At 36.5% G+C, this 19,323-nt stretch overlaps 1 protein-coding gene across 1 annotated transcript in view; it reads left to right on the top strand.

Moving 5' to 3' along the window:
• OTOGL (otogelin-like) overlaps nucleotides 1-19,323 on the top strand; it is a 233,420-nt gene that overhangs the window by 93,938 nt on the left and 120,159 nt on the right. Inside the window, exons 20-22 of the mRNA XM_006871844.1 lie at nucleotides 2,699-2,806; nucleotides 3,539-3,677; nucleotides 15,675-15,809. Coding sequence (XP_006871906.1) covers nucleotides 2,699-2,806; nucleotides 3,539-3,677; nucleotides 15,675-15,809 — 382 coding nt within the window. The remainder of the gene's footprint in view (nucleotides 1-2,698; nucleotides 2,807-3,538; nucleotides 3,678-15,674; nucleotides 15,810-19,323) is intronic.

Here is a 19,323-nt window from a genome sequence, read left to right as displayed (position 1 = left end):
GCTTTTCCATCTTCTCTTTCCACAGATGTAGTCAATTTGATTTCTAAGTATTCCATCTGGTGAGGTCCATATGTATAGTCATTTCTTATGCTGTCTAAAGAAGGTATTTGGAATGAACAAATCATTGGTTTTGCAGAATTCTATCATGCATTCTACAGCATCATTTCTATCACCAAAGCCATAGTTTCCAACAACTCATCCTTGTACTTTGCTCCCAACCTTTGCATTCCAATCACCAGTAATTATCACTACATCTTGATTGCATGTTTGATCAATTTCAGATTGAAGAAGTTGGTAGAATTTTTCTATTTCATCCTCATTGGCTTTAGTGGTTGGTGCATAAATTTGAATAATAGTGGTATTAACTGGTCTTCCCTGTAAGATGCATAAATATTATCCTATCACAGACAGCATTGTACCTCATCACTGATCTGGATATATTCTTTTTGACAATGAATGCAGCACCATTTCTCATCAATTTGTTATTCCTGGCATAGTAAACCATGTGGTTGTCAGATTCAAAATGGCCAATATAAGTCCATTTCAGCTCACTAACACCTCAGATATCGAAGTTTATGCATTCCATTTCATTTTTGACAACTTCCAATTTTCCCAGATTCGTACTTAGTACATTCCATGTTCTGATTTTCAGTGGATGTTTACAGCTGTTTCTCTTCATTTTGAGTTGTGCTCCATCAGCAATTGAAGGTCCCATGGGCTTTTCTCCTATGGGCTTTACTCCATTTGCATCATCATGGTCAACTCTATTATGAGGAGGCAGCTCTTCCCCAGTTGCATTTGAAGTGCCTTCCAAACTGAGGGGTACTTTTCCCAGCACTATATCTGACAGTATTTCTCTGCTATTCATAAGATTTTCAGTGACTAGCGATTCGGAAGTAGTTCGTCACTCTTTCTTCCTAGTCTGTCTTTGTCTGGAAGCTCATCTGAAACCTGCCCACCATGGGTGACCCTGCTGATTATTTAAAATATCAGTGGCATAGTTTTTAGAATCATAGCAACTCACAAGCCACCACAATACAATAAACTGACAGACGAGTGATGGAATCATGCCTAAGATACCTATTATTATGAAGTATGTACTCAGTAAATATTTATGTTATTACTTATCCCACTGCCTAAATATTCTTAAAGCAGGAAACTTACAGGGATTTTTAAGTCATCGTCTCTTCTTCCTTCTCCCAATTTGGTCTGTTTATGAAATATTTAGCAGCTAGAAGCACAACAATTCAAAATGACTACTTAGACTGATATGTTGAGATTTGGGTTCATTTGCGTGAGAGACAATTCTCACTGAAACAACTGAGAAACTAATATTAATAGAGCAGCTAATGTTTTTGGCATTGTGTTAAGCTATGAATGGTGGGTTAGTACTAAAATACATATATGAGATAATAATAGAATCTACCTTATGGAACTGTCATTTTGATTAAATGAGTTAAGCACATATTAAAAATGATTAGAATAGTGCCTGGGCCACAGTAAGCATTCAGTAATGTTAGTTTAATTTTTTATTTTAAGATATTTGACAAAATATTTACAGTTTATTGTGCTATAGCCCCCACTAGAGGTTTGTATATAGGGATCCTGTGAAAGAATTAGAAACATAAAAGACAGTACTAAATTTAGTTTTAAATGATAAGAATGTTTTCCAGGCAGAGTGAGGCAGGAGAAGGGCCTTCTACTCAGAGGAAGAAAAGAAAACACAAGGAGAATGGCTAGAAGGTTGAGGAGGTCAAGGTGAGCGCTTATGGAATCGAGGATATTCCTGGTTTGAAAGAAGAAACCTAAAGAAGATGATGTGCACTTGATATATAGATAGGCAAGGAGCCTTGGTGGCAGAATGGTTAAGAACGTGGCTAACAACCGAAAGATTTGTGGTTTCAACCCACTCAGCGTTTCTGCAGGAGGAAGACTTGGTGATCTGCTTCCATGAAGATTATTGTCGTTGTGTGCCTTCGAGTCAGTTCTGACTCATAGCGACCCTGTATAGGGTTTCCAGGGAGCAGCTGGTAGTGTTTGAACTGTCAACTTTGTGGTTCAAACTGACCTTGTAGTCCAGTGCCATATCCTACAGTGCCACACCAGGACTCCGTAAAGATTATAGTCTAGGAAATTCTATGTAGTAGTTCTGCTCTGTCATGTAGGGTTACCCTGAAGTCCAGATCAACAACAGCATATAGACAGGCTGATATATTCACCTCCACTCAGTAACAGAGCATCTATTATGTGTGAGGCATTGAGATAGAACCACCAAAGTATCCACAGTTCTCCCAAGTGGAGTCTAGTGAACAGCATACACATTAAATAAGGAATTGCAGTGCTGGATTAGAAGAGCTGTGATAGTAAAGCAGAGCACTAAGAAAAGAGCATGTTCATAGCATTTTATTATACTAAGTGATTAAAACAGATTAGTTAAATATCATTACCAAGCATTCCCTTGGTGATATAAAAAGCAGCTGTGCAGCTAAAAGAGTAAAAATGACTGGATTCAATCCTCCAGTACCAAAACAAGTAAGAAAGACACACAAAATACAAATCCACTGCCGTTGAGTCAATTTCAAATCTTAGGTGAGATAAAACATGCAAACAGTAGCTGTTGACTTAAAAGATTACTGGTATGCTTTTTAAAACCTGAAGTTAGTAAACACTAAATGACATTTGCTTCTTTATTTGTAAGAATGGCAGAGCACAAAGGAAAATGCTACGTTCCTGACAGCTGTCCATGTATCTGGAAAGACTGGGAGTACCTCTCAGGAGAAGTGATTGCAACCCCGTGTTATACCTGGTAATGAGACTCATTAATTTTACAAGACTTTCCTCAGCCACTGTACTAGTCTCGGTCATCTTGCAGTCACTTAATGTGATTGTCTTTAAAAAGGAAATACATCAAGTCTGAGTAAATAAGATTGCCAAAGCATCCAGGAGTTGGTAAAGAACTTCTGTCTGCAAGAACCTACACATTTTTATGATTATTTGTTCAGCCCAGAAGAAAAGTGTGAAGTATGGCAATTTGAAAACTTAATAGGAAATAATATCTTAGGTTTATAAGAAACTATGACACGTGTTTAGAAGATAAGATCACATTTACTGGAAGACATTCTGTTTGAAAATAGGCAAACTAATAGTGTAAAAAAATGGATTATAGTTTTCTTAAAAAATGGGCCAAGATTTGAAACTCACAAGCGAAGTCATACTTAATGTGTTTAAACTTACTCTAATATAGGACATGGCATTGTGGTATTTTGGTTACAAGTAGATTTGTGTTTTAGTTTCCACTCATCATCTGTTGTCTGTGTGTCCCAGGCACATTTTCTTGCCTTGGTGTATAGTCTAATGGTTTAAGCAAAGCAATCAATATCTGCGTAATTTGTCATTGTTATCTAAGTTCTGAATGAATTGGAAAAAATTTGTAAAAACTACTGCAGTGAGTACTCTTGAATACAAACTTTGTTTATTGCATACTACTTGAAAACAATTAAAGTTCCTTAGAAATGTAACTGGTGTTATTTTCTGATAGTGTTTGCAGACGAGGAATGTTCAATTGCACATATTATCCATGCCCAGCAGTGTGCACAATTTATGGGGACCGGCATTATCATTCTTTTGATGGGCTAGAATATGACTATGCCAGTGATTGCCAGGTTTTTTTGATAAAGGTAGGTCACAGTCTTAATTACTCCTGTTTATTTGCACTTGTCTAAGCTATGGTAGCGTAGTGGTTACGAATCGGTCTGCAGAGCCCAAGGTCAGCAGTTCGTAACTACCAGCTGTTCCTCAGGAGAAAGATGAGGCTTTCTGCTCCCATAAAGATTTACAGCCTCAGAAACCCGGTACAGGGTCGCTGTAAGTCGGTTCCGACTCCACGGCACATGACCACCACCACCAAAGACAATATAAAAAGCAAGTATGCTTATCGAGAGCTCAAATTCACATTATTAACAAAACCTACCAAAGTTATAGCAATTTTAAACTAATGTACTGGGCTGATTATTTATTTAGGTAAATATTAATATATTATTATTGTTGTTAAATGTTGTCGAGTAGGTTCTTACCCACAGTGACCCTGTATAGGGCTTCCAAAGAATGGCTGATGAGTTTGAACCATTGTCTTTGCGATTCAAACTGACTCTGCAGTATAGTGCATTAACCCACAGCACCACACCAGGACTCCAAATATTAATATGTTGTTGTTGTTAAGTGCCATTGAGTAGATTCTGACCCATAGCGCCCCTCTATAAGGTTTCCAAGGAGCAGCTGGTGAGCTTGAACTGCTGAACTTGCAATTTAAATGACTTTGCAGTCTGATGCATTAGCCCACAGTGCCACACTAGGACTCCAAATCTTAATATATGCATATAAATATATATAATGTATGCTACATATATGTGCGTGTTGCTGTTGTTAAGTCTTGTTTAGTTAGTTTTGACTCATAGCAACTCTGTATAGGGTTTTTGAGGAGTGGCTGGTGAGCTTGAACTGTTGAACTTCTGGTTCAAAGTGACCTTGCAGTTTAGTGATTACCCTGCAGCACCACACCAGGAGTCATATATATAATACAACGTTTACCACATGAACGTTTTTTACATGTTAAGTATCAGTGACATTGGTTACATCCATCATGTTATACACCATGACCACCACTGACAGAAACTCAGTAGCTCCTAAGCAATGATTCCCTGTTTCTCTTCCCTCCCGCCTCTGGTAACCACTAATAAACTTTGTCTCTATACATTTGCCTATTCTTGATATTTAATATAATTTGTCCTTTTGTGACTGACTTATTTCACTTCTAGTATGGTTGCTGTAGGATAAGCACTGGACTGCAAACCACAAAGTCGACAGTTCAAACCCATCAGATGCTCCTTAGAAACCCTATACAGGGTCACTGTGAGTCAGAACCGACTCAACAGCACTTAACAACAACGTTGTATCAGGAGTCCTTGTGTGGTACTGTAGAACAAGCACTTGATCGTAATGCAGGTTTGAACTACAAGGTCAGTGGTTCAAACACACCAACTGCTCCTTGGAAACCCTATACAGGATCTCTATGAATCACAACTGACTCGACAGTACTTATCCACAACAACAATGTTGTATCATGTATCAGAACTGCTTTTCTTTTATGGCTGAATAATCTTGCTTGATTGGTTGACCTATTCATCTGTGAGGGACACTTGGTTTCCATCCTTTGACTGTTATGAATAACGCGTCAAAGAATGTGTAAGCTTCTGTCTGTGTTCCTGCTTTCATGTTTTGGGTATATATTTTGGGCTGGGATTGCTGGTCATGCATTAATTCTGTGTTTAAAGTTTGAGGAAACACAAAGCTATTTTCTACAGTGGCTATCCATTTTGCATTTCCAGCAGCAATGAATTTCATCCACATCCTCACCAATCTTATTTTGTATGTTTTTTTTTTTTTATCATAATGATTCTTGCATGAGTGAGGTGATATCTTAATGTGGTGTTGATTGCATCTTCCTAGTGGGGGTGGCCTGAGTCAGAAATAAACATTAGAGTATGTATTGTTTGTGATTATAGCAATCACAAGACATTATTTTCAACTCTAGACATGCTGTTTTGCTATACTTTGATAAACTTTTATCTTTGTTTGCCTGTTAAAATCCTTAAGAGTTCCCATACTATTAATGTATTTGAATTACACCTAAATTTTGGACATCACTGATTCCAGAATTAGATTTATAAACAAAAATTTTAAGCTTTAGTTAGAAGCTATAAAAGAATAAATAACACCCTTTCCTCCAACAAGGTAACCTGTGATTAGTTTCATGAATGTACATGATTTTTACTTCACTTTATTAGATATTGTTTTGTGATTGCTGACATATGTCAAGAAAGTAGAATATTATTCCTAATTGATTATTTAAGTAAAAACTGAACAGCAAAATCTATAGCTTTCCAAACTCAAAACTGTTTATGTTGCGTTCCCCTTTTGGTATTTTCTTAAATTCTTTTATGAATGATTTTAAATTTCTTAAAAAATTAATCTTTGAGAATGTGAATTTTTCAGTCATATAATTATAGAGAATGACAAGCCTATAGAGACTTTTGTTTTGTGTTCTTTTTATTACTTTTGGAGCATAAGGAAGGGACAGTTATGATTATACATACTGTGAGTTTTTGTCCTCTCAAAACAAGCAAGAAATTTTTATATTATCCTTGTCTCATTCCCTTAAGTTTATGTTGTAAATTCAGAAATTGGAAAAAGCAGGTAACAATTTTAAGATTTGAACATATAAACAAATAAATCTTTCTCAAAATGTATCAAACTGATTGTGTATTAAATCCTCATTTCCCTTGAAATTTAGATGCCTCTGATATTCTTCTGTGTCCTCTTGATTTCCTGGGTATTATTAAATCTTCCAATGTCTTTCTGGTTATTCCTTTGTCTCTTTGTTGCCTTTTATGATGACTAAGTTGGCTGCATCTGGGTAGGGACCAAGTCTTAGTCATCTTTGTTTGTTTAATTACAAGCAGTAATAATTCATATATCTGAAATTGTACAGTATTTATCCTTTTGTGATGGATATATTGCATTGAAAAGACTTGTACATTAAATGTTTATTGAACTAGAGGTCTGTTTTTGGCTCTCTTCCAATTGATGTTTCATTTGCTTATATTGTCTTTACCATATCTACAGGCTGATGAGTTCCAGATCAACATGTGTAGCTCTGACCCAAAACTTCTAGACTGTCTCTCTGAATAATGTTCCTCTCTTCAATGACACAGATTTTTACTCTACAGAAGCTAAGGTTCACATTGTTATTATGTCATTGCTTTTTTTTTTTTTTTTTTAATTACAATGATTCCCCATTACCAACCTCACAAAGTCAAAATTCTTAAGCATGTCTTCCTCTATGTTTTTGTTTTTTAAGTTTTTATTGTGAATTGAGTGAAAGTTTACAGGGCAGATCATCAGTTTTACATTCAACAAATCATATACTTTGTTTCATTACAGTGATTATAACCACTTAAGGAGCTCTGGTAGCGTAGTGGTTATGAATCGGGCTGTGAACCTTAAGGTCAGCGGTTCGAAACTACCAGCTGCTCCGCGGGAGAAAGATGAGGCTTTCTACTCCCGTAAGGATTTACACCCTCGGAAACCCTGTACAGGGTCGCTATGGGTCGGAACCGACTCGACGGCACTTAACAACAACAACAACATGTACCAACAGCTAACAGTATTTCTCTCTATTCATTTTAGCTCTTTTTTTTTTTTTTAACACTCAGGCATATGTAATAATTTACACCTCCAAAGGGCACATTCTGCAAGACTGCCTCCTGGCCACCAGCTCTCAGTCTCTCTTTTTTCATGAATCTTAAGTCCTCAGCTGCTCCCTCTCTCCATGTCCCCATCTCTGCCTCCAGCTCTGGTGTGGCTGCTTCTCTGGATAAGGTCCCACATTCTGCTTGTGCTCTTCTCCCTTGATGATCCTAGGGTCCTCTGTTTCTGGACCCTAATCTGTAAGATTAACTATGTTTGTTATGGAACTTCTACCTTTACAATTGTGATAGTCACAATTAGTACTGATAACAACTACTTACTATTGAATCATAAGAATCTTATTCCTATCTCTTTTTACCAGATGCATCTAGACAAGATGAAAACTATTCAGTGGGGACCCTATCTTCCCCTGCACACTCTTAAACTAAACTCCTTCTTGAAACCTTGTAAGCCAGTCACTTCGCGCCTTTATTGCCCCCTCATTTTAGGTAGCCAGTGTCTAAGTTACCTGTCCCTATCTACCCTGTGTACAGAGTGGAGAGCATTGATAATTGATGTGAAGACTCTTTCCCTCTCTGTTGGTATTTAGAGCTACTACCATGAGTATAGGTCAAGTTTATAAAATTGTAGCAGCTTACCCTCATTTCTTTTATCAATAAATTTTTTTTGTGTGTGTGTATAATCTTCTCTAGTCGAGTTCTGATTATCAAGCCATCGAGACTAGGTCAAAAGGGTACTATCTGCAAGTTTGGGTGTTCTTGTTCATCTCTCCTCATGTCATATAAGCTGGATGCTTCACTTTCAGCTCTAGCCTTCTGTGGCTATATCCTTGTCCATGAGTTCAGGTGTTCCCAGGTCTTACCACACTTTAGACCAACCAGCCCTTCCTTTTCTGTCTCTCATCTCCAGGTCAACAGGAGTCTATGGAACGTGGTTGACCTCAGCCCATTTCTTCATTGCTACCTTTCCCCCTCTTCCACTCACCAGTAGACCAACATGGTTGCCAGCAAGCTTACATGCCTGCTCATGTGTTCCCTTTGAGTTTCAGTCTTCGAGGGTGTTTTGTCTTGAAGGAACTTGATTGCTTGCCTTGATGGCTTCCCAGAGAACAACTTGCTTATTCTTTTAGTAGCGAATCATACTGCCATTTTTGTTTTGGGTTTTTCCTGATGATCTTTCTTTGAAGATATATCTCTGTCACTCTAGCTGTTCCAGGCTGGTCTACTTGTCTTTTCTAGTGGAAATGTCCCACCTCAGAAGGTTGTGTATGGGGCTCAGTATTCCACCTAAGGTCCTATACACTGCAAAGGCTCTGTAAAAGACTTCGTTCTCTGGGCAAGTTGTAGAATCTCTTTTAGGTATTCCAATAAGTTATAGACTGAAGCTGGGCTTACAAGCTTTCTATAATCATGTTTCCCGACATTCCTTTCTATCCCACTCAAGTGTCTATTTTTATAATAGTAGGCAAGGGAAACCAATATTCATGACCGCCAAGCATCTTAACATTATTTCCCCTTATACCCTTGTATATTAATAGTGGCCATGACAAAGTTAAGTAGCTCAGATTTTGTTTATCTTATATGTCATATTCACTTTATATCATATACCATGTGTTCCATTTGGTTTTTATTCTTTGTAAGAATGAGCACTATTATTGCTACATTAAATAGCTAAAAAAAAAAAAAATCACTAGATTGTGATATAATTTTTTAGAACAATCTGCTAGTGATTAGGAACCCTAAACTTGAACTTAAAATTTTACTTGTAGGGATTAAGTATTTGTGATGTTGTTAGGTATTGTTGAGTCAGTTCCAACTCATAGCAACCCCGCCTAGGGTTTCCAAGGAATGGCCGGTGAACATGAAATGCCAACTTTTCAGTTCAAACTGACTTTGCACTCCAGCGCATTAACCCACAGCAGCCTACCAGGACTTGATATTTATGATTGTTGTTGGTGTTCAGTGCTGTTGAGTCGATTCTGACCCATAGCAACCCTGAGTAAAGTTTCCAAGGAGTAGCTGGTAAGCTTGAACCATTGACCTTACAGTTCAAACCAACTTTGAAATCCAGTGCATTAACTCACAATGCCATATCAGGACAATACACATAAATGAAGTCAGCATGACTCTTGTAGAGCAGCACTGCTCAAACTTTAATGTGCAAGGTCACCTTGTTAAGTTAGATCCAGGTTAAGATCACCTGGAGATCTTGCTAAAATACTGATTCTGATTCCATATATTTAGAGCAGTATCTTAGATTTTGCATTTCACTGTAGGATAAGAAGTTGACTATTAATCACAAGGTCACTAGTTCACACACACCAACCACACCTTGAAAACCCTATACAGTGTTACTTTGTAAGACTGACTCAGTATCACTTAACAACAACAACAACAACAACCAACTACTTTGTGTTGATACTCCTTGTTTGTGATTATACTTTCACTAGAGAGGATAATATAGCCTTTTCCTTTGAAAAGAACCAATTTTAATTATTTTTATATTTTCTCCTTCTGAATAGGTATATATAAGTCACATTCAGAAAAAAAATTATCTTTGACAATATCATGATAAATTTCATCTCTAATTTATATATCATTATTAAAGGTATTCCTTTTTATGATATCAATTAGGTCATAAAATGAAAATTCTGGCAAATTTTATTCTCATTGTTTTCTATGGAAACATATGTAAAAGTACAAAAAGCATTTAAAGCATCTTTCATATGTTACCATCTTTACCAATATTTTCCAATGATTTGAAAAAAACCTGGCACGTGAATTATTTCATTTACTTCATTAAGAATATCTTCTTCTTGTTGTTAAGTGTCGTCAAGTCAGTTTTGACTCCTTTGTTGTTGTTGTGATGTGCCATGGAGTGGGTTCCGAGTCATAGTGACCCTGCATAGGGTTTCTGAGGCTGTAAATCTTTACAGGAGCAGAAAGCCTCATCTTTCTCCCGCAGAACAGCTGGTAGGTTCAAACTGCTGACCTTGAGATTAGCAGCCCGATTCATAACTACTACGCTACCAGAGCTCCTTGTGACCCTGTATAAGGTTTCAGAAGAGAGGTTGGCGAGTTTGAACCGCTGACCTTGTGGTTCAAACTGACCTTGCGGCCCAGTGCTTATCCTACAGTACCATATCTTAGCATTTATTAAGTGTAAATTGTACTTATAAAGATGTGCCCATTCTACATGCCACCACTCCTCTGTCAGTTTGTTATACTGTAGTGGTTTGTTTGCATGTTACTGTGATTCTGGAAGCTATGCCACCAGTATGTTAAATACCAGCAGTGTGACCATGGTGGAGAGGTTTCAGCTGAGCTTCCAGACTAAGACATGCTAGGAAGAAGGAGAGACAGACTATTTCTGAATATTTAGTCACTTAAAACCTTATGAATAGCAGTTGAACACTGTTAGTACCAACTGTGAAATTGGTGCAGGACTGGGCAGTGTTTCATGCTGTTGTGTATAAGGTCGCTAGGAATCAGTTCCAACTTGATGGTACCTAACAATTAGTCTACATGAGGGCAGATTTAAAAAAATAAAATTTGTAAATTTTGAGAGTAGAGATAATATCCTACTTTTTAAAATCCTTTCCCCACATCATTTTGTAAAATGTTGGACACTTGGTCAACTCTTAATTTAATAATTTGATTACTGCTTAATTAATTTGATTACTGTTCTATGCCAGACTTTTTCTTACCCCCATGTTTATCTTTGAAATAAAGAAGGCCCAGTATTTATCATTGTTTTCAAATGCTGGGATTATTTCAAGTAGATTATTTGTCCCAAATCTTATTCCTAGCAAAATGAAGAAAATGCCCATGTTTGTTGATGAATGGATTGTAGCAATCTTTCTTTAGTGGTGCTATAATTCAATAGTGCCAATCCATTCAGCAGGCAAGAGGCATTAAGGGTTGGCAATTAGCCTTTAGAATCTTGATTTCTAATCTTTACTTTCTCACTCTCTTCTTCTTTTAAAATAAATATGCTGTGTGTGTTCAGTTTCAAAATTGAATGAAATATATCTGCTTGTGTACCGAAACCACGTCACAGGAAATATTCAGCCTTTCAGTAAACAATGAAATTTGGAGCACTAGTTTAATATCTGGATTAAAATCTATCATGATGGTTCATTTAGTAAGAAAAATGGCATGAGGGTTTGAAAAAGTTAAGTTTCAAATTCTAGATGTGTATGCCTTTTTTTTTCTGGCAAGGCAAAATTCTTTTCTCTTTTATGATGTACTTTTTAGAAAGAAAGTTGGTTTACAACTAATGGAAATCAGAATTTATCTTTTACTACATTTAATTTGAAATTCCGGTTTGAAGCTGTAGGATAAGAACTGGACTGCTAACCAAAAGTTTGGTGGTTCAAACTCACCAGCCATTCCTCGGAAACCCTATACAGGCTCACTATGAGTTGGAACGGATTTGAAGGTACTTAAAAACAACAACATATTTAATTTCTTAATTGAAAAAGAAAACTACTGGTAACAATCAATTAGAATTATTTTAACAAATTACTGCTTATATTACATTGGATGTTTTTACTAAAACTTTTAACACTGGAAAAAGGCCTCACTTTTTTTTTTTTTTTCAGGAAAAATTGACCAAAACATTCACAATCAGTCAAAACACATTTTATGTGTACATGATGTAGATATTTACTTCGTGTTCTTATTGCTATCTGTTGTTGAGTTGATCCTGACTCATGGTAAACCAGGTGTGCAGAATAGGGCTGGCCATGGAGGTCCAATGCTCTGACCTTTCAGAAGCCGATGGTTAGGTCTGTTTGCTTTGGTACCTGTGTTTGGGTCTAAACCTCCAATCTTTTGGCTGGTACCTGTGTTTGGGTCTGAACCTCCAATCTTTTGGCTGGTACCTGTGTTTGGGTCTGAACCTCCAATCTTTTGGCTACTAGTTGAGTACTTGATTCTTTCTGTCACTCAGAAGCTCCAGTAATTAAGAAATATCACCTCATTTAATGGTCTTGAAATGTGAGCATGCTGGAGAGGAAATTTCTTCGAACTTGGATTTTTTTTCTACGTTAACATTTACAACTTGAAGAGTATTTTTTTGTTGTTGTTTCATCTGACCAGCTTTTCCATAGCAGAGCTTTTGCCTCTTTCTGAAAAACTTCATATTTCTCTTGAGAAGGGAAGGATGATTCCCAACACTATTCATTTACTTGTTGATTATTTTGGGAAAGACATCGCTTCTATAAATGAGAAATTTAATTTTTTCTTCCTTGTGAGTCAACTCTCTTTTCTACATGTTGATGACAAATTCCTGGCTTTACCTTTGTTATTTCTAGCATCTTTTTATCTAGAAACTTATCTTTTATTACCTTTTTAATCATTTACATCTTTGATTTTTTTCAATCAATCTAATTATTTTTTTAATTTTCTAATTGGAAATTTAAAAAAAATAATACTTACTCAGCTTTATTTTAAAAAGATAGTGTCAACTTTCCCTTAAATTGAGAAGTTCATATTTTCTCATCTCTGGGCTATGTAGTTTTCATGTAACCTATTTCTAGGTACATGGATTATGGTAAGTACTTACCATATCTTGCTGAATAAATTCTTGTTAAACTCTAAAACTTTAGGTTCCATGGCATTTTATTCATTGCAGAGACTGTTTACTGTTTAGTATATAAGTAGCACATGGTAAAACATGGTATTTTTTCCACGTATTAAAGAAAATTTGGGGAAAAACTCATAATTGTACTCCTTGAATTAAGAAGCTTTAGTTAGTTTAAGGGAAAAAGAGTTAAGAAAACAACTAGAAACTTGACCTATACTATAAACTCAAAGAAAGAACAAGTATTATTTGTCGTTAGCAAAAAATGGGAAATATTAGTGAAACTCTCAGATTTCAGAGCCAAATGCCACTTGTAATCTACGATGACACAATTACTGCTAGGCATCTTCCTATACTTTATTCTTAAATTTTTAAACATTCTCTTCAGATTATAGCTCAAACAATCACTGTTTTCCTTAAACCTCGTCAAACCTTTCTAATCTCAATGCTCTCGAGCTGTTACACCTTATATCATTGTTTCTCATCAGTATTTCTTCTGTGCTTTCTATATGCTAGGCCCCATCCTGAGAATTATAAGGCCAATGATGAGCAAAAGCAGTCTTTAACCTTGCCTCCTTTGATGTCTCTCTCACAAAGCTGTTGTGGTCTCCTAATACCTTAAAGATGTAGGACTCTTGTTTTATTTAGTTTCTTATCCATGGGATATGAAAACAGATAGTAGTCAAGAAAAACCCATTATATTCTATTTAGGCAAAGATAAAGAGTTAAACTAGATAGAGCTCTCCATCAAGAGTAAAATGCAAATTAATAGCATGACCAGTATACCTCTCTTCTGTAAGTTTGCTTTGCTGTGGTGAATTGCATAGAACTATGATGGTGGCGTTATGGAGTTGGAGGAGAATATTGAAAGTGCCATGGGCTGCCAAAAGAACCAACCGATCCATTTTAGAAGAAGAAGTGCAGCCAGAGTGCTCCAAGATGGCCAAACTTCATCTCTCATACGTTGGACATATTGTCAGGAGGGAGCAGTTGCTGGAGAAGGATGGCAGCTAACAACAACAACATCACGATGGTGGAAGCAATGCCACTAGTATTTCAAATACCAGCAGCAGCATGCCTGGTGGTTAGATTTCAATAGAATTTCCAGACTAAGACACTAGGAAAGAAGACCTGACAATCATCTGAAAATTAGCCAATGAAAACCTATGGATCACACCAGAATGTTGTCTGATTATTTTGCTTTGTGCTTGCTGCTGTTAAGTGCCATTGAGTTGGTTCTGACATGTAACGAGCTAGTATAGGGTTTCCAAGAAGAACAGGGGTAGGTTTGAACCATTGACCTTGCAGTTAGCAGCCCAATGCTTTTCCTACAGCACCACAACAGAAAATATTAAGAGAGATCAATTGCTAGGAGGGGACAACTGATTTGCACACCAGAAAGGGCAAAGGAGACCCCGATTGAGATGGATTGCTCAATAGCTGCAGTGTTGGACTTGAACATGCCAGTGATCATGAGGATGACACAATTCTTCCATTTCCTTTGATGAATTTACTGCCTTCCTCTGTCAGTGGATGGTTTCTTAGAGAAGTGTATTCTACTTTCTGGGGCAATAAGGACAATTTTGAGAACTAAATGAAAGCCACGTACACTAAAACGAGACACATACTCATGAACAATATTTTGCATTGAATTTCTGAGCTCTGTAGAATCACAGAAGGGTATCCATGAAATCAGCATACTAAGTTTGAAACCCCATTCAATGAATAAGATAATTTGCTAAAGTAAGAGAATTTGCTGCTAATACATTGAATTTGCTGTGACCAAGAATGGGGAGCTAATTAGAGGTGAGGGTGTTATATTTAGAATGTTTGAGCTTAAATAATATAACTAAAGATTCACTATAACCTAAGGAGCTCTGGCAGCATAGTGGTCATGAATCAGGCTGCTAACCTCAGCAGTTTGAAACTACCCACTGTTACAAAGGAGAAAGATGAGGCTTTCTGCTCCTGTAAAGATTTACAGTCTCGGAAACCCTGTACAGGGTTGTTATGAGTTGGAAACACTCCACAGCACATAACAACAACAACAACATAACCTAAATTGGACTTTTCTATTCAAGTATCACATTTATTCTTACAATTTTGTTTTATAAGGAGCATAAAAGACATATTAGGGTGTTGAACCCTGTTTCTGCCCTTATTTAACTAAGTAGCTTTGGACAATTAGTTAATTCTTCTTCACTTCATTTTCCTGATTTGTAAAAGGGAGATAATATCTAACTTTAAAATATCATAAGGATTATATGAGATAACATATTTAAAGCCCCTAGTTCAAAGAAAGCCCTCTAATATATTAATTTATTTACTAACATATGGCAAATTTTTGTATGTATTTGGATTTTAACTTGTAAGCAAATAATAATTTAGCCAAAAAACTCCTTAGGATTTTTTTTTTTTTTTTTGGTAAATATTTGTAAAATGGAACAGAAGATGTAAAATAGAAATATTTGTTTTAATATTCCCATAAGATACATATTATTTTGTTAGATAGTTATTGACAGAAGAAAATTTTAATGGTTGGTAATTTTGAGCTTTATTAATACAATGGAAAAATGCTTTTTTAGAATAAAATTTTAATGCAAGATATTACAAGTATATAAAGATTGAGTTATCTTGGTGAATTTCTAAAAACTTGGTAACATTATTAGATATAAAAATATTTATTTTAAAGGTAAGTTATAATTTAATATTAATGTCTTCCATTATAAATGCTAATCTTTAGGATTATTTAAAATAGAAATAAATTAAACTATGTATATATTATATACATTTGTAGTAATGAAATATTTTTGATATTGCAGAGTACAGATGATTTGGATATATCTGTCATTGCCCAGAACAAGAAATGCTTTGACAATGATATTGTTTGCTCTAAAAGCGTTTTGATTTCAGTTGGGGACACTGAAATTTACTTGAATGATACTCCCTACAAACAGGTTAGTAAAATACATATTTTCCCTTAGGATATTTTAAACTTGTCCTGTTGTTGTTAAGTTGATTCTGACTAATAGCGACCCTGCATAGAGTTTCCAAGGATAGGATGATGGATTTGAAATGCAGATTTTGTGGTTAGCAATCCATTGCTTATCCTATAGCACCATACCAGGTCTCCTAATTTATCCTGAGGATACTTAAAATATAAATAATTTGGAGTGTTTTTCTCTATACATCATTAAAAGATCTATATTTTTCTAGGCCATTTTTGTGGCTTTAGTAAATTATACTGATTTTTCTGGTTTTGCATGCCAGTTCTCCATTTCCACAATTCTTTCCTCTTTCCTTCATTATCATGGGTGCCATCCCGGTGTGGTGCTGCTAGCACTATACTGCTAACCACAAAGTTAGTAGTTCAAACTCACCAGCTGCTCCTTGGAAACCCTATACAGGGTCACTATGAGTCAGAATCGACTTGACAGAATTTAACAACAATCTTGGTTCGAGCAACTGTCATCTCTTACCTAAATTACTTTAATAACCTTCAAACTGAACTCCTGGCTTCTAGTCTTGTTTCTTCCCTTCCAATCCATGAAGTTTTCTGCTTCTCTAAAGATTTCAAACTCTGAAAGCCTGCACAGAGTCACTATGAGTCAGAAACAACTCCACTACACACAACCACTACCACCACCAGTCTTTCCTACCACTCTGCAGCCTGGAAGGTTTTCTAAAATGGAAATCTAATCTGTAGCTTTGGTTCCTCAACACTTTCAAATGGCTTCCCATTACCTCTGTTAAGTCTCACCAGTCTTGTGAGTGCCACTTCTCCTGCATCACGTCTCACCACTTTCTGCTTTGAATTAGAGTCTCAGACATTGGAGCTATTTCTTTGCTCTTCCTCTCCCTCTAGTCTTTCATGATTGTCTTTGCTTCTACTTGTACCTATCTTTCCATTGAATGTATACTTATCAGATAGGTGTCATCTTGCGTCCTCCAGGGAGCTTGGATGTCCTCTAGCTCTCTCTTGTAACAGCACTGCACTTCAGTGCAATCTCTTATTCAGTTTTCTATCTTCCTTATTAGTCTATAAGTTTCATAAATGAATGAATAAAGTTTATTCATTTATCCATAATACTATTTTGCGGTTGATCTATAGAGTCACTATTAGTTTAATGCCCACTCATAGCAACCTGATAGGACAGAGTATAACTACCCCATAAGTTTTCCTCAGGAGCAATCTATGAGAACTGATTACCTGGTATTTTTTTGTGTGGAGTTGCTGGGTTGGTTCAAAACACCAACCTTTCAGTTATCAGTCAAATACTTTAGCCATTGTGTCATCAAGGCTCCTTCTATAAAGTAAATATTTTTGGAAATAGAAAGCCCCATCTTTAGTTCATGGAGTGGCTGATGGGCTTGAACCACTGATGTTGTATCTCTCAGGTCAGTACTTATACTATAGAGCCACTACAGAGCCACTGTGCTTCCTCTAATGCTTACTATGTATCAAAAACTGTAATAAGTATTGAATTGTGTTAATGATAAAAAGGTACTGTGCTTACCTTTAAGGAACTTATACTCAGGTAACCAATATATCCAAGTAAATAAGTGTCGTGTGATTTGTGATAGCAGGGATATGTATAAGATTATATGAAAGACCTCTGGCTGGAACTTCTATACCAGCCTGTGGTTTATATGTTAAGAACACAAACTTTGCAGTCAGTACCAACTTAGAACTTTTAATACATTTATCATCTGGGTAAGTTTACTTGACGTCTCCAAATTGCAATTTCCCCCTTTATAAATTTGTGCTAATTATGGAATATACTTCTTAATTTAATATGATGTAAAAATGAGATCATGAAATTTAAAAACAGTCCTCCTCTCCTTGGACTTGACTCACTGAAGTCAAACTGAATGAAACATTGTTTGATCTGAGCCTTAAAGGGTGAGTAGGTGCTAGCCAGGTGAAGCAGGATATAGGATGAGGAAGTAGGATAACAATACAGAGGAGTGAACACATTTAAGGTCTATAAGTGAAAATAAAACTGTTGTGTTGGGAAACTACAGGTGTTTACATTTGGTTGAATCACATTATGGGGATGCTGGAGGGAGGGTGCGGCAAAGAGACTTGGAGGAGGAGGAGCAGTAGCATGGAGGCACAAGAACAACAGAACTGTGTCCTAGCTCCTCTGACAAGTAGCCTTTTATGAATGATTTCTTTTGTGAGACTTTAGAACAGTGTTTCTCAAAGTTTCTCCTTTGAAATCATCTGGAGTATTTGTTATAAGTGCTGGTTTCTGGGCCTTGCCTCAGTCAATGCAGCCTCTCCAGATGAGTACTGAAATAGCAAGTTTTAATGAGACTTCAATTCTTCTGCATGTGAAAGTTTGAGAACCACTACCCTATTATATAACTGATATCTCAGTCAGATATCTTGACACAAACTAGGCAGCAATCAAACTTTGGGAAAAACAGAGTTTCTATAGGCATATTGACATCTTTGTGAAGTAATTACAGCTGTTTGGCATAGCCACTAGCTAGGTATTCATTTATAGATAAAGGTCCTTTCTAAGCACAAGGATGTGTTGGAAGAATTTCAGAGAAAATAGCAAGTGCTCTTGTAAAGATAGTTTGACAGATTTTTGAAGAGATAATAACAGTTATACGTAACTTTCAACTTCCAATTTTCACCTCTATGTAGGTGCTGATGAAACTCTTTTGTATAGATTGCAAAATATGAAGTAAAATTCAGAAAAGTCATAAAAATAGTTTGACACAAAAAATCCCTCCACTAATATTGTTCTTAAAAATCAAAGTGTACATTTGTTAATGTTGTTAGGTGCCATCGAGTCGGTACTGACCCATAGTGACATTATGCACAGCAAAACGAAACACAGCCCAATCCTGGGCCAACCTCACTACAGTACCATGCTTGAGTCCATTGATGCTGCCATTTGGCTAATCCATCTCATTGGGGGGTCGTACTCTTTTTTCTGACCCTCCACCTAACCAAATATGATGTACTTCTCCAGTGACTGGTCTCTCCTGACAATATGTCCAAAGTATGAGAGTTGAAGTTTGGCCATCTTGGCCTCCAAGGAGCACTCTGGCTGTACTTCTTCCAAAACGGATCTATTGGTACTTTTGGCAGCCCATGGCACTTTCAATATTTTCTTCCAACACCATACTCAAAAGCATCATTTCTCCTATGGTCTTCCTTATTCACTGTCCAGCTTTTGCATGCATATGAGGTTATTGAAAATACCATGGCTTGGGTCAGTCTCGTCTTTGTCCTCAAGCTGACATCTTTGCTCTTCAACACTTTAAAAAGGTCTTGTGCAGCAGATTTGCCTAATGCAACATGTCATTTGATTTCTTGACTGCTTCTTCCATGAGTGCTGAGAGTTGATCCAAGAAGAACAAAGTCCTTGACAACTTGAATCTTTTCTCTGTCGATAAGAATGTTGTTTATTGGTCCAGTTGTGAGGATTTTGTTTTCTTTACATTGAAATG

The sequence above is a fragment of the Chrysochloris asiatica genome, unplaced genomic scaffold (assembly GCF_000296735.1).
Source record: "Chrysochloris asiatica unplaced genomic scaffold, ChrAsi1.0 scaffold00175, whole genome shotgun sequence".
Classification (NCBI taxonomy): Eukaryota; Metazoa; Chordata; class Mammalia; order Afrosoricida; family Chrysochloridae; genus Chrysochloris; species Chrysochloris asiatica.
Note: the sequence above shows the minus strand (reverse complement) of the source record. Positions and strands in the feature narration are given on the sequence as shown.